The sequence below is a fragment of the Coturnix japonica genome, chromosome 3 (assembly GCF_054131305.1).
Source record: "Coturnix japonica strain WE chromosome 3, WE-NBRP24, whole genome shotgun sequence".
NCBI lineage: Eukaryota > Metazoa > Chordata > Aves > Galliformes > Phasianidae > Coturnix > Coturnix japonica.
The window spans coordinates 44,265,455-44,277,628 of record NC_140665.1 but is presented as its reverse complement, the minus strand read 5'-3'; the positions used below and the strand labels follow the sequence as shown (position 1 = coordinate 44,277,628).

General features: G+C 38.8%; 1 protein-coding gene across 10 annotated transcripts in view; it reads right to left on the bottom strand.

Moving 5' to 3' along the window:
• The window catches only part of UTRN (utrophin), a 326,938-nt gene that overhangs the window by 248,747 nt on the left and 66,017 nt on the right, over nt 1-12,174 (bottom strand). For all 10 annotated transcript variants that reach the window (XR_014943989.1, XM_085541440.1, XM_015858078.3 and 7 more), the window contains 9 exons: nt 11,134-11,226; nt 10,078-10,250; nt 6,948-7,063; nt 5,684-5,847; nt 4,935-5,138; nt 3,721-3,902; nt 2,950-3,100; nt 1,687-1,806; nt 995-1,096 (listed from right to left, as the gene is read on the bottom strand). Coding sequence is in view for 9 of the 10 variants with exons in the window: in XM_085541440.1 (XP_085397566.1) it covers nt 995-1,096; nt 1,687-1,806; nt 2,950-3,100; nt 3,721-3,902; nt 4,935-5,138; nt 5,684-5,847; nt 6,948-7,063; nt 10,078-10,250; nt 11,134-11,226 (1,305 nt within the window). In the remaining variant the exon portion in view is untranslated. The remainder of the gene's footprint in view (nt 1-994; nt 1,097-1,686; nt 1,807-2,949; nt 3,101-3,720; nt 3,903-4,934; nt 5,139-5,683; nt 5,848-6,947; nt 7,064-10,077; nt 10,251-11,133; nt 11,227-12,174) is intronic.

Genomic DNA, 12,174 nt, shown 5'->3' with positions numbered 1-12,174 from the left:
CAGACACAGTAATCCAGATGTGGCCTCACCAGCTAAGCTCAACATGAGCTTCCAGTGCACTCGTATCCAAGGATGTCAACCATATCCTGGGCTGCATCCAAACTAGCACAGCCAATAGGCTGAGGGAAGTGGCTGTACCCCTTCTACTATGCTCCCATGAGGCTCAGCCTGGTGTACTGGATGCAGTACACCTAGACAAGAACTTCATGGAGCAAGTCCAGAGGAGGACCACAAGGACAGTCAGAGCACCTGTCCTACAAAGAGGGGCTTAGAAAGTTTGGTTTGTTCAGCCTAGAGAAGAGAAAGCTGCAAGGAGACCTCACTGAGGTCTTCCAGTACCTACAAAGGGCCTATAAGAAAGCTAGAAAGTAAATTTCAACAAGAACATGCAGTGACAGTGAAATAGGTAACGATTTTAAATCAAAAGAGAGTAGGATTAGACTAGATATGAGGAAGAAAATTTTTAGTATGAGACTGCTGATGCACTGGAACATGCTGCCCAGAGAAACTGTGCATGCTCCATCCCTGGGGGAGAGAGAAAGCTTCGAGAAACCTGATCTAGTGGAAGCTGTCCTTGCCCATGGCAGGAAGTTTGGAACTAGATTATCTTTAAGGCCCCTTCTAACCATACTATAATTAAAGTTCTGACAAAGATTCAGCGCGTAGTGACTCTAATTTTTCTTATTTTGTAGAATTCATTGAAATAGATGAATATAAAGTAACAGAATTTTCAGGAGTACTAAGTCCCACAAGAACATTAAATAGCTACCTTCAAAACTGTTTTATAAGGAGGCATACATTTTCTTGCTAAAAGTTGAGTAAATATTTGCGCTGTACTGTTCAAGACATACTAGGAGCCCAAACAGTAACCAAAATTCTAGCTCTTTACAGCTATTTTGTGAGATTTTGTTAAACCCCACTGAGAGATACTTTATGAAATAAAAAATAAAATTCAAAAATTCAGAAACCACTGTGGTTAACCCACAGATCTCACCTGCTCTTCTAGCAGCTCCTGCCATAAAAGCTGAATTTCTTGCAATTTGACTCGTCTTTCCTCAGTCCAACGGCAAACTGCTGTCCACCGCTCTCCCAGCTTCTACAAAAGCAGGAAATATTCATGAATATTCACAAGCCTCACAACGAAATACAAAAAAACATATTTTAATTAAAATATCATGAACTGCATTTTAATTGACCCTTTTTTCTAAATGCTTCACTAGGGATACAGCCTAACTCAAAAAAAAAAAAAAAAAAAAATCCACCAGGAAAATAATTTATACAGTATTTACTAGATCAATTCTGTTCACGAGTTTGTATATTTTTCCACCAAATTACAACTCTCTGATGAAAATTGCCTATATGAAATGAATAATTGTACTGCGCATTTCCCCATTTTAGTGTAACTGCTGAAAAGATGCATCACAAAAATGCTTAAGTCGCTGGTGATGCAAGCAGCTTAAATCATCAGGAATTTAGTCTGAAAGCCAAAGAACTTTCACAGGTTTTATGGTGAACAAGTTTAATAATTCTTCACATTAATTTTACATTTAAAACTGTATTACTTAAAATTGCTTTGTAGGACAAATTGTCTTTAAGCAAAACCTTTTGATTAGCAATTATATGCAAATATTTTAAAGGCGTGCAATTAAAAAAATAAAATTAAACTAAAAACCACTAACACTTTACCTGCAATTGTTCCTCCAGAATAGCTGTAGCGCCCTCCCCACTGCTTTCATCAACAATGACAACCATGTGCGTTAGAGAGTTTACCTTCACTTGCTCTGCCTCTAGGTCACTTTGCAAGCTCTAGAAAACACAGCACTGATTACAAACTTCAAATATTCAGCAAGACTGCTAGAAAATAAACCCTTTTGTTAAAGTACTGGAAAACAAAGAAATGCTTTTGAAAGTATGCACCATTGCCATCTAGAAGAATTATATGACAGTTGCACTGAATTTCTATACATCTGCTATAGAGAAGAGAACCTACCCTTTTATACTCGCTTAACAATATATAAATATATATATTTGGAATACATATGTCACATGGGAAAACCACTATGAACATTTAATAGTTGACATTTCTCAAAACCTAAGTACCAAATACAATAGACACAAATCAATACCTAGCAACTACAAAACATGCATCACTCTAATCAGTTTAAAATAATCTGTACATTTAAATCTTCATACAACTTCTGGCAGCTAAGCTTCTGGTTAAAACCTACCTCTCAAATAACTCTGCAATACCCATATGCCTTTAAAGTACTGTAAATATCACTTTCCATCCCAGAAAATCTTAAGCTACTGTATGATCAACAGATCTTTGAAGACAAGAGCAAAGAATGCAAGCGTGGGACAAGAAATTACACAGGCTAAGAATACTTAGCAGTTCTCGCCCTGTGAGGTATGCCCCGAGTCAGGCAGAAGGTCAAACCTCAGCACTGACTGCAAAAAACCAAAGCTGAAAGCATGACAAATATTAAAAGGCCATCTTTCAAAAAACCACTGCAGGCTAGAAAGGTGACACTCCTATCCAGAAGCTTAAGTGAGAATCATACCAATTCAAAAATGTTGTACACAGAGAGTAGTATCTATACATTTCCTTAGGATGCAATCTCTGTAATAGCAGGGACTAGAATTGAGAGGTCATTCCTGATATTTTTGACTCCCACATTATTTTAAGTAGCAAATCGCAAGTATGTCTTAGCAACACTTGACAGTCATTGAATGTCTATTATCTACAATGCATTTCATACCATCCCTTATAGCAAGAATTCACCTGGAAAGGCTTCATTTCTTGCACAAAGCAAAGATAAAACAGTTTCTCCTATATTCACCAGTGCTAACATGTTACACAGTGTCCAGTTCTTTCCGGTCTCATCCTCATCCTTTAAAAAACTCCTCAGCTAAGGAAACCTTCCAATCAATTACAGAAGAAAGGCTCACTTTGTGTTCTTCTATCTGTTTTTGAAGGGCCTCTAAATCTTCAGCTAAGAGTTGGGACTCCATCTTCTGAATGCGTTCTTCTGTAACTGTCAGCCAGTCAGACAGCTGCTGCAACTGCTTCTTCTGTAGCTCCATCAGCATGTCATGCAGGCTGCAGGGGAAATACAGGGAGAGTTATTTCAGTAACAGTCTTCCCAGAGATACAGACTAAGTTCTACTTACTAAAGGAAAGACACACCACCATTCATAAACTAGTTAAGTAAAATCAAATAATAGTGAATTCTGCAATTTATACCACAGACTGTTTCAAAACTGCAATTTGCTGCTACCAGAACCACTGCTGAGAGCTGCAATCTCTTTCTTCCTTGATGTGTACCTCTGAGCTTGATAAAGCAGCGGTGGGAAAGAATTCCATTAGCTGCTCTTTAATTCTAGAAACACATTCACATCTACTGTATCTTTTATTCAGGAGCTTAAACTAACTGAAAATATTAAAAAACACGTTTATGTAACTACTGCATGTAGATACCATATATTTAGTATGGTACGCTTATATAACATAAGTTTTAAAATACTCTTACTTAAGAATCCAAGAAAAGTTATATCCATTTCCTCTGTTTATGTCGGAAAGTACAAAGAGGATGGACTTCAGAATTAACTTTTCAGATTGGGACACACAAAAAAGTATCCCACAAAGTAGATGAAAAGCAATTCCTCTGGCAACAGAAGCCAGTCCTGCAGCTTTAGGAGAGTTTGTGAGGCATGACTCACCGGGACTGCCTGTCCATGCTCTCCACCCTGAGCTCCTCCCAGCGGGAGTTCAGCAACAGCATTTGTTCCTGAATCTCAAACTCCTCTTCAGGTGACAGATTTCCCTGTGCCACCAGCTGGTTCCCAGCCTGCAGGACACTGCCCACACTGCTTTGGTGTGCAGTCAGTTCCATCATAAAAGCCTGGAAAACAGTACAAGCAGGCACATCACTGATCCATGAGCTCCTTATCAGGAGTCTGCATTTCTACAGTCTTTGAACAAATGCACCAAGAACTTACCAACAAATCTATAATCAACAGCAAATAAAATCTGAAGGGTACCATAAGCATGTAAATTGAACTCTGGAAGTTATTAACTAAAATTCATATACTTAGTGAAAATCCAGAAGACCTCTTTCTTTCGTTCACAGTTTTAAAAGTTCATATTGGCCTGTAATTATATTTTAGTTGTATACAGTAAGCTGACACAGTAGAAAACTTAAACATCTAACATGACACCTCAATCTTTCAGCAACATTAGAATATTCGTTCTGACTTTGAACAGAATCAAAACAAAGTAATTTACAAAAAAAAAAGCAAAAAAAACCAAGAAATCAGAAGTAAACACATTTCTGAAAACTATTCTAATCAAAACAGAGAGACCACTGAATTAAACTGAAATGATTATCAATCAATTTCACAGCAGATAACATCGGGCAGACCAGGCTTTTCAGAAGTCGGCAGAGAAATGAGAATCAGGCTGGATTAGACTGTTCTTGTAATATGGATACTGCAAGTGGGGCACATGTTGCCCAGAGAAGCTGTGAATGCTCCATCGCTGGAAGTGTTCAAGCCCAGATTATATGAGGCTCTAGGAAACTTTATCTAGTAGAAGGTGTCCCTGACAATGGCAAAGGTGCTGGAACTAGACTGTCTTTAAGTTCTCTTCCAACCCAAATAATCCCGTGACAATGACATCAGTGAGCCAGCCTCAGAAAGTCAACTCAAAAAAAGTTTCAAAACCTGCTATACTGCAAGTTTCTCTTAGGAAGATCTACTTTACTGCCAAATGAACAATTATTTGTCCATTCAAAACATACATGTGTGTGTGTGTGTGTGTGTGTGTGTGTGTGTGTGTATAACAAGTTATTTAGTTTCAAACAAACACACCAAAACAAACAAACAAACAAAAACCCTAAAACCATGAAATAACTTAAGAAAAGCTTACTGCTTACTTCATGGGTGGCAAACTGCTCTTTGACTTCTTCAACATCACCAGATATTTCTTCCTGTTCCCGAAATGCATCCTCAGCTGACAGCAACCACGTGAGAACTTCTTCCAGAGCAACTTGGTAGCTATCCAAGTCCATGTCCACCTCTGTCACTGTGCTGGGGGTTTCTGCTCTAGAACTGCTCTGCTCCTCTTCAAGTGTGACAGCCTAGGCAGCCAAGAGAAAAATGACATCTTCAAAAACCTGAAAAGATGCTTTAAAAAATGATACTAAGAACAACTAAGATCCTTTTCAACCCTTCATAAAACTTTAAAACTGTTAGGTACATTTCTAATGAGAAGGGCCAACAGAATCTGGATAGAGAACTTTCATTTTAATAATTTAACAGAGCAGTGGACTTCCCACAGAAATAAATACCTACCAAACCCCACCACGACTAGCAGCCCTGCTGCTAACTCTGTTGCAGACTTCAGACTACCACTTCCCATGATAAATAAGGAAAATAAACTAAACGAACAAAACACACATAACGTGCATGTAACTTTTTACCTCAGTGAAAAGAACACATAGACGAATCAGGAAAGAAAAAGGAAGATAAAGTCAACGAAGGCATTCAGAAAGATGGTATGATTTTTCATATTTTTCCCAATTAAGTTCAATAAGATAGAAAGCATGTTGCAGGGAACTGACAAGCCTGAAGATCAGCTAAAATAAGTCAAGAAGACACAGACAGGCTCCGATAACAAACATGCCTGCTTCAAGTTGAATTCTCCATCTTCACATTCCTGTTTGAATCTCCTTGGAAGGGTCTCCACTTCCCGAATGTCTTCCATGGTGACTTGCTTAGGAAGGACCTCAAACAAAGATGTTAAATACATGATAATAGACTTTTTGTCTGGAAGTGGTACAGCAACATCTGCATCAAAAAAAAAAAAAAAAAAAGGGAAGAGGGATTAATAAAGAAACTGCTTTTCTAATTCATTACACAGAATACAGTTAAGACAATAATACTTCACATACAGAGTAAAGTACAGGTTCCCCTGTTAATTAGCCCTTAGTAAGGTTTTCTTTAAAAGACTGCATTTTCAGACATGTTGAAAGCACAACTAAAGAAACAATACAAAAATAATTTCCTATGTTTGCAATTGAATTTACATTAAAAGGTATGACCTTTTTTGAAGAGCCCAAACCTGAAGTTACTGAGGAATAAAAATGGTTTTGGAAACATTCTTGAGAATCTCCTAAGAAGAAATGCAGTTCAGGAACAAAATCCTTCAAAAAGACACTTCTACTTGAGTTCTACCCTCGCTTTCAGCACAGGTCAGTTCATTTGTATACTTTTCATATGGAAAAGAGTTTCACAGACTCTGGTTTACATATAGTTGGGGTTCTGAGTTCTACTCATTCAGCTTACTTTTAAAAAGAAAAGGTAAAATTAAATAAATAAATGAATAAATAAGGTGGTGGTGCTTCCATCCATAAAGTTTGAGAGTTTGTCATACAGAATGGATCTTCAGAGATTCACTTCAAAGCAGAGTGACAGCTCAGGATTTTAAGAAAGGGCCACACAAGTTTCCTGATGAGAGTTCACAGTAAGGTATTCACAGCGTTGACAGCTACTGTTACACAGAGTGTATATAGTAAAGAACAAAAGATCGCAAACACTTAAGCTATCCCATTCTGCAAAATGCTCTAGTTCATCAGGAAAGTCTATTTGCAATAGAACCCCTCCCTAAAATAAAATTTGTACATGGTTTTTGTTTATGTTCCTGTATGCTGCCTCTGAAGGGTAAGCCAGTCTGAACCTTAACATTCAACAAAGCTGAAACAGCCATATACAAGCATACTCTCTCTTTCCCTACAATTTACATACTTTTAACTTCAAATTTAAGGGACCGAAACAAAATACTACTGCACAAAATTGCTGGAATTTGTACTAACAATAAAGGTCTATATAAGCATTTTCTTGAAAAGCTCAAAAAGCTTCAAATCTCAAGTAGAATAACTATTTTGCACCTTCAGGATCCAACAGTTTCTCAATTCCCAGGTGGTTTTTGGCTATGCTGAAAGCATGTTCCAGTCTCTCAATCGGAGACATCATTATAACTTTATCCCAGCTGAAGAACTCAGGTCTGAAAGCAAAAAACAAAACAGAAAAAAAGAACAGTGAATTTAATCTAAATTTAAAGACCCATGCCATTCGGAATTTTAAGTTACAGATGATGAGGTAGCTATATAAGCAATATAAACATGAACATACATACAAAAAACAAATCCCAGTGAATTCACAAATGCAGAAATACAAAAACATACTGGCAATCACAAACAGCTTAAGTGACCACATGTCCACAGTGCCATCCACATTTCATTCTTACATTAAGTGTAACTAGAGGCTAAGTACTAATAACAAGAAAATAAGTAAATTCTGTGTTTTAAATTTCTTCTGGAAGCAATTTTCTTCAATTCTTTCTTTTTACAGTGTTATTCCCACTATGGGGTTTTTGTGTCAGGCCATGCCACGTAATCAAGAGTCACTCTACTCTGTTTCTAGAGAGCCTCACTCTAAACTTGTCATGTAGCTCAGTGACCAGCCAAGATCATCACAGCCAGGAACAGGAATCTCCACACCTGCTAACTTACTATGTCACTTGGCCTTCCTCCCTTCTTTAAAAAGAAAAATCTGAAGCATTCATGAGTCACACCATGAATTAGACCAACATGTAGATAGATTTACAGCATCAGCAGCCCAGCACCCTTCAACTTCCATTAGCATTAACCAAACCATATTTCCAGCCCAGCCGCATACTCAAAAACATACCAGCAGATCTAAGTGGTAAAGTGCAGAGAGTATGGAGTAAAAAAAAGCATCAGCAAAGAGGGCCCCCTCCCATTGCTATCTATACCCACAGGGCATGATGAGCCATTACAGCTACAAACCATTAAAATACTTTACATTCCTCTGTATAGTGGCTTGTCAAAATACTGCTATTGATTCTGCATTCCACAGAAACTGGGGAGGAAGAAATGTGATTGCCTTCAGTTCTTTTAATTCTTATTTCAGTTATAAATTGACCTGAGAGTATTCTTTTAACATCTGTTGGATTATCAAACTTAGTGAAATAGGAAGGCCATAAACCAACAGAGTCTGAGGAGCAAAAAGCCAGAATAAAAGCTGGGACAGGGGGGCAAATGTGTAAAGCTCCTAATACATGTTTATGGAATACTGTACTTCAATACAAGAAGCAAAAGACAGCTGCACAGATTCACAAAGTTTCAGAAGAGACTTTTACTTTGAAAAACATTTTGCAATGAATGTATTATACATGCACTAACTGCCACAGTAATGCAAATTCTAATAGAACGTAACCTAGGTATTGACCTAGGAGTAGAAAAAAACTGTACCAAAGAATAGAACTCAATTCAAAGAAGAACTTAGCTAATATTAGAAAATGAAAGAGACTAACACAATAAAATGTTTTATGTCCCATTACTTTATATAACTTAAGTACTGAGAGTGTTAACGAAGTTATTCAATATTACAACCAAGAGGTAAAACTATTAGAGACTGTTCGTAGACACACAGAGAAAAGCGAGCTACTAAAGCTCTTAATAGGAACCACAAGAATTCCCTTATATTAAGTGCACGAGGACAAAACTAAATAAAAAACACAATACTGAAAGTACTCCTTAGGCAGGGAGGCAATACTGATCCAGGTAAGCTAAGCAGCTTTGCTGTCCTACCAATTCTGCAACATGCCTCAATCCCTTTGTTCCCTGCAAGGGTCTTTTACAGATTCTCCCTTTCAAAGGCTGCCTGGATTTAAAGCCAGTTCAAGACATGGGGAAGTGTTGGGAAAATGGTGCTTTGCTTAAGGACTGCAGGTGTTAAGAATTCCAAGCTTGCCAGGTTCCCAGAAGAGGGTATAAAAGGCTCAAAGGAACAGCAGAGAGACAGCTAACTATGAGAAGTTTTCCAAAGCCAGAGGAAAGCACAGTCATGCAAAGGTTTTATCAGGTACTTTTGCTATATAGCAGTGCTTTGGAAAGGATAGAGCTCACAGATTTCAGAACCCAGAAAGCCCAAGCAGAGAGTCAAAGGGCATAAGGTCCACAAACAGCCTAAAGCTGATTTTTCTAACTCTGTCCTTCTCAGTATTCATTATTAGGAACATGAGTCTCACCTGTGTCTAAAGCTAGTGATCTCTCTCTGACAAAGCTTTATGTTCACTGGCAGAGCTATGCCTTTACAGACAATTACACTGACAAGAAAACCACCTGTAAAGATCACACCTTGTTAACACTTCTGACAGTGTAAACTCCAGCGACTCCCATAAGTATTTCTCTGCCTTTCCAAAACATCTCTTCCAAACTTTCAGAAGCCCTCTGAATGCACATATGCTCTCCGTACATGTGTGCAGGCTGAACACCAGCCAGACCCTAAAGACACTGGTACATCAGACCAGGCCTAGGCTGAAGATCAGAGAACACGGGCTTTGTGAACACTTTACCAGCACCCAGAACATTGGTGCCCAGAATATTTATACACAGAATATATGAACTTTTTGCTATGACAGCTACCTGGTGGCTAGGAGGTAATATCATCATGCCATTAACATGCTGAACATTCTTCTACTCAACAACACATGCAAAGAAGTTGCCCTCCTGAAAGCACTGAATAGAGTCCTTCAAGTAACATATATTGAAAACCTAAAAAGAGCCACAGAGCTCATCTTTCTCAATCCTTCATTTTGAAGCTTCTGTACTTTCCTACTAAAGCGATATGGCAAGGTGAAGGAGTTTTCCCATTGCATGGGAGGGAAGATAAAATGAAGAAAATGCAAGGAGAAGCAACATAACTGACAGAGATCAATCAGTATAGATACTCATTCAGCATACACTCTGTATAGTAGATACCTCTGTAGGATGTAAATCCACTTAGTGAGAGTACATGCAAGAATTATGAGAGTTGCATTGCTGCCTTGGCTTTGTTTTTGGCAAGGGTCCAGCAGTATCTATGCATTGTTATTTGCTACTACAACAAAAATGAACTACTGAAACAGCCTAGAAGTCTGCAAATGCTCAAGCACAAAGACACAGGTGAAAAAAAACGCAGCTTACTTCAATAGGTATGAACTATGTCACTTACTTGTGTCTGTGGATGATAGCATTAAAAGCAAGTCCATCTGCCCAGCTCGTTGTGAAGTTCAAAACATTGACTTGACTATAAGGTCTTGAGGACTGCCGAACCCAGCTCAACAAGATTTTCTCACTGTTGGTCTGCTGCAAATCTGACATGATATTCTTCATGACATCCTTCACCTGCAAGACAGCAGCACCGACACCTTACAGACATGCTCTCCACTTCTCCTGCTTACAAATCTCTTCAACCAAGCTAGTTTACAAACCAGAAAAGGCTCTTTTCCGTGAAAAGCTATGAGTCAAGCTTCAACTCTTTATATGAGAGGTAGGAATAGGAGCCTTCAGGCCATCTTTACTCTCTACTGATCACAAGTACCAGTAAAGCACCATGTAATAAATGGCAAGTTACTCCTACATTACAGCCCTCCCCCACTCCTCATTGCTGCCAGCACTCACCATGGGGTATAATATTTCTTACTGCCTTGCACTGGGGTTTCGTTAGTAAACAAACCCCAAAAATACAACTTTGCAGAGGCTTTTGGCAAGAACAGGATAACTGTTCAGCCAACACAGGAAGTGTGCTGTTTGATGTGCTATGCACAAGCATCCGCTGAAGTCCCTCCAAGTGAATCCAGTGATCCTCTCAGGTATGTGGATAAACTGGGAGCAATTCAATCTATGACTCTGAGAAACAAACCTCCAGAGCCGCATGAAAGATGTAAGCCCAACAAAGCTACCAAGACAGCAGAAAAACACCTGCAAATGTAAGTGCTTAAGTCTTGAGGAACAAACATAAACAATGTTTTAGCATGAAAAGTCCCAGTAATTAACAGCCATAGGTACTGAAATGAGCAAGTACAACATAGCTCATTGGAATACACATCACAGGAGGCAGCCAACAGAGGTCAGAAACCAAACACTGGCCTGTCTTTATTTACCAGCCTAAAATAGAAACGTGTTTTTTTTTTTTAACACTGACAAAACTCCAGAAAGATTTGTGAGAATCCCAGATTAGATGTACATGATTCCTGGAAGGGAAGAGATCTCACTACATCCTCCTCACCTGCCAATGCAAGATAATGCTCCAGAGCAGCCCCAGTGTCAGCTTGTGATTTCCATCAACGATGTCAGTTCCCCCAATATTCACCAGTTCCACCTGGAAAGGTCAGAATCAACTCTATCAAACAACACTGTCAAAGGTTAAAGCTTTGTATGAATCAGCATCCAAATGGGACGAGTTTACAAAAGGAGACCAAAAACTTAAGGGACACATAAGATGTTCAAGTTTTCTATACGCCTCGGACATCAAAGTGAGAATATTTAAAAACAAAAAATGGGGAGAGAGATAGGGAGATTAGATTATTTCAGCACGCAAGAGAATACATGAGGCTACCCACTCCAGTATTAAGTTTTCAGCACTCAGGAGAAGATGAACTTAGAGCACACCACCAGACACTTGCTGCTACTTTACAGTCTGAATTGAGGCTACTCCTCTCCATTCAGTCAATGAAAAGAAGCACCAACCTCCATCTTTCAGAGGAACCTAACAGAGCACACTGTTGTGTTAACAGAGCATCACCACCATGACCTATGGAAACAGGACTAGTAACGGCTCCCTTTGGCAAAGGAAACAAATACCTCTATACAGCAGACACTGAAACATGTTTCCATATAGTACAGAGCATGGCGATTCATTCTCACAAATAATCTGAGCCATCCTCCAGTTCCAGGGGCAAATAACACCATGTATTTCAACTCTGTGTGAAGCTTTTCTCTTCCATTCTCATCCTGGCTCCAGAACAAAGCTGTACTATCCAGTTCCCAGCTTACATTAACCCTAAGAGCTGTATGTGGGAACAGCACTGTTCACATCTACAAAAGCCACACCAAGGAGCTGGTTAGCAGTTCAACAATATGGGCAATCAGAGGTCAGTGACTGAGACCACCTCTGTCTGTCAGTGGATCTAGCCTACAATGATAAAATAGGCAAGAACAATACAAAGTTTCATTTTATTTTATAAGACATACCTAGTATGCAAGAACATAATGGTTTTCTGTGGATGTTTTTCCTCTTATCAAACAATCTTCAAACAAACTGCCTCGT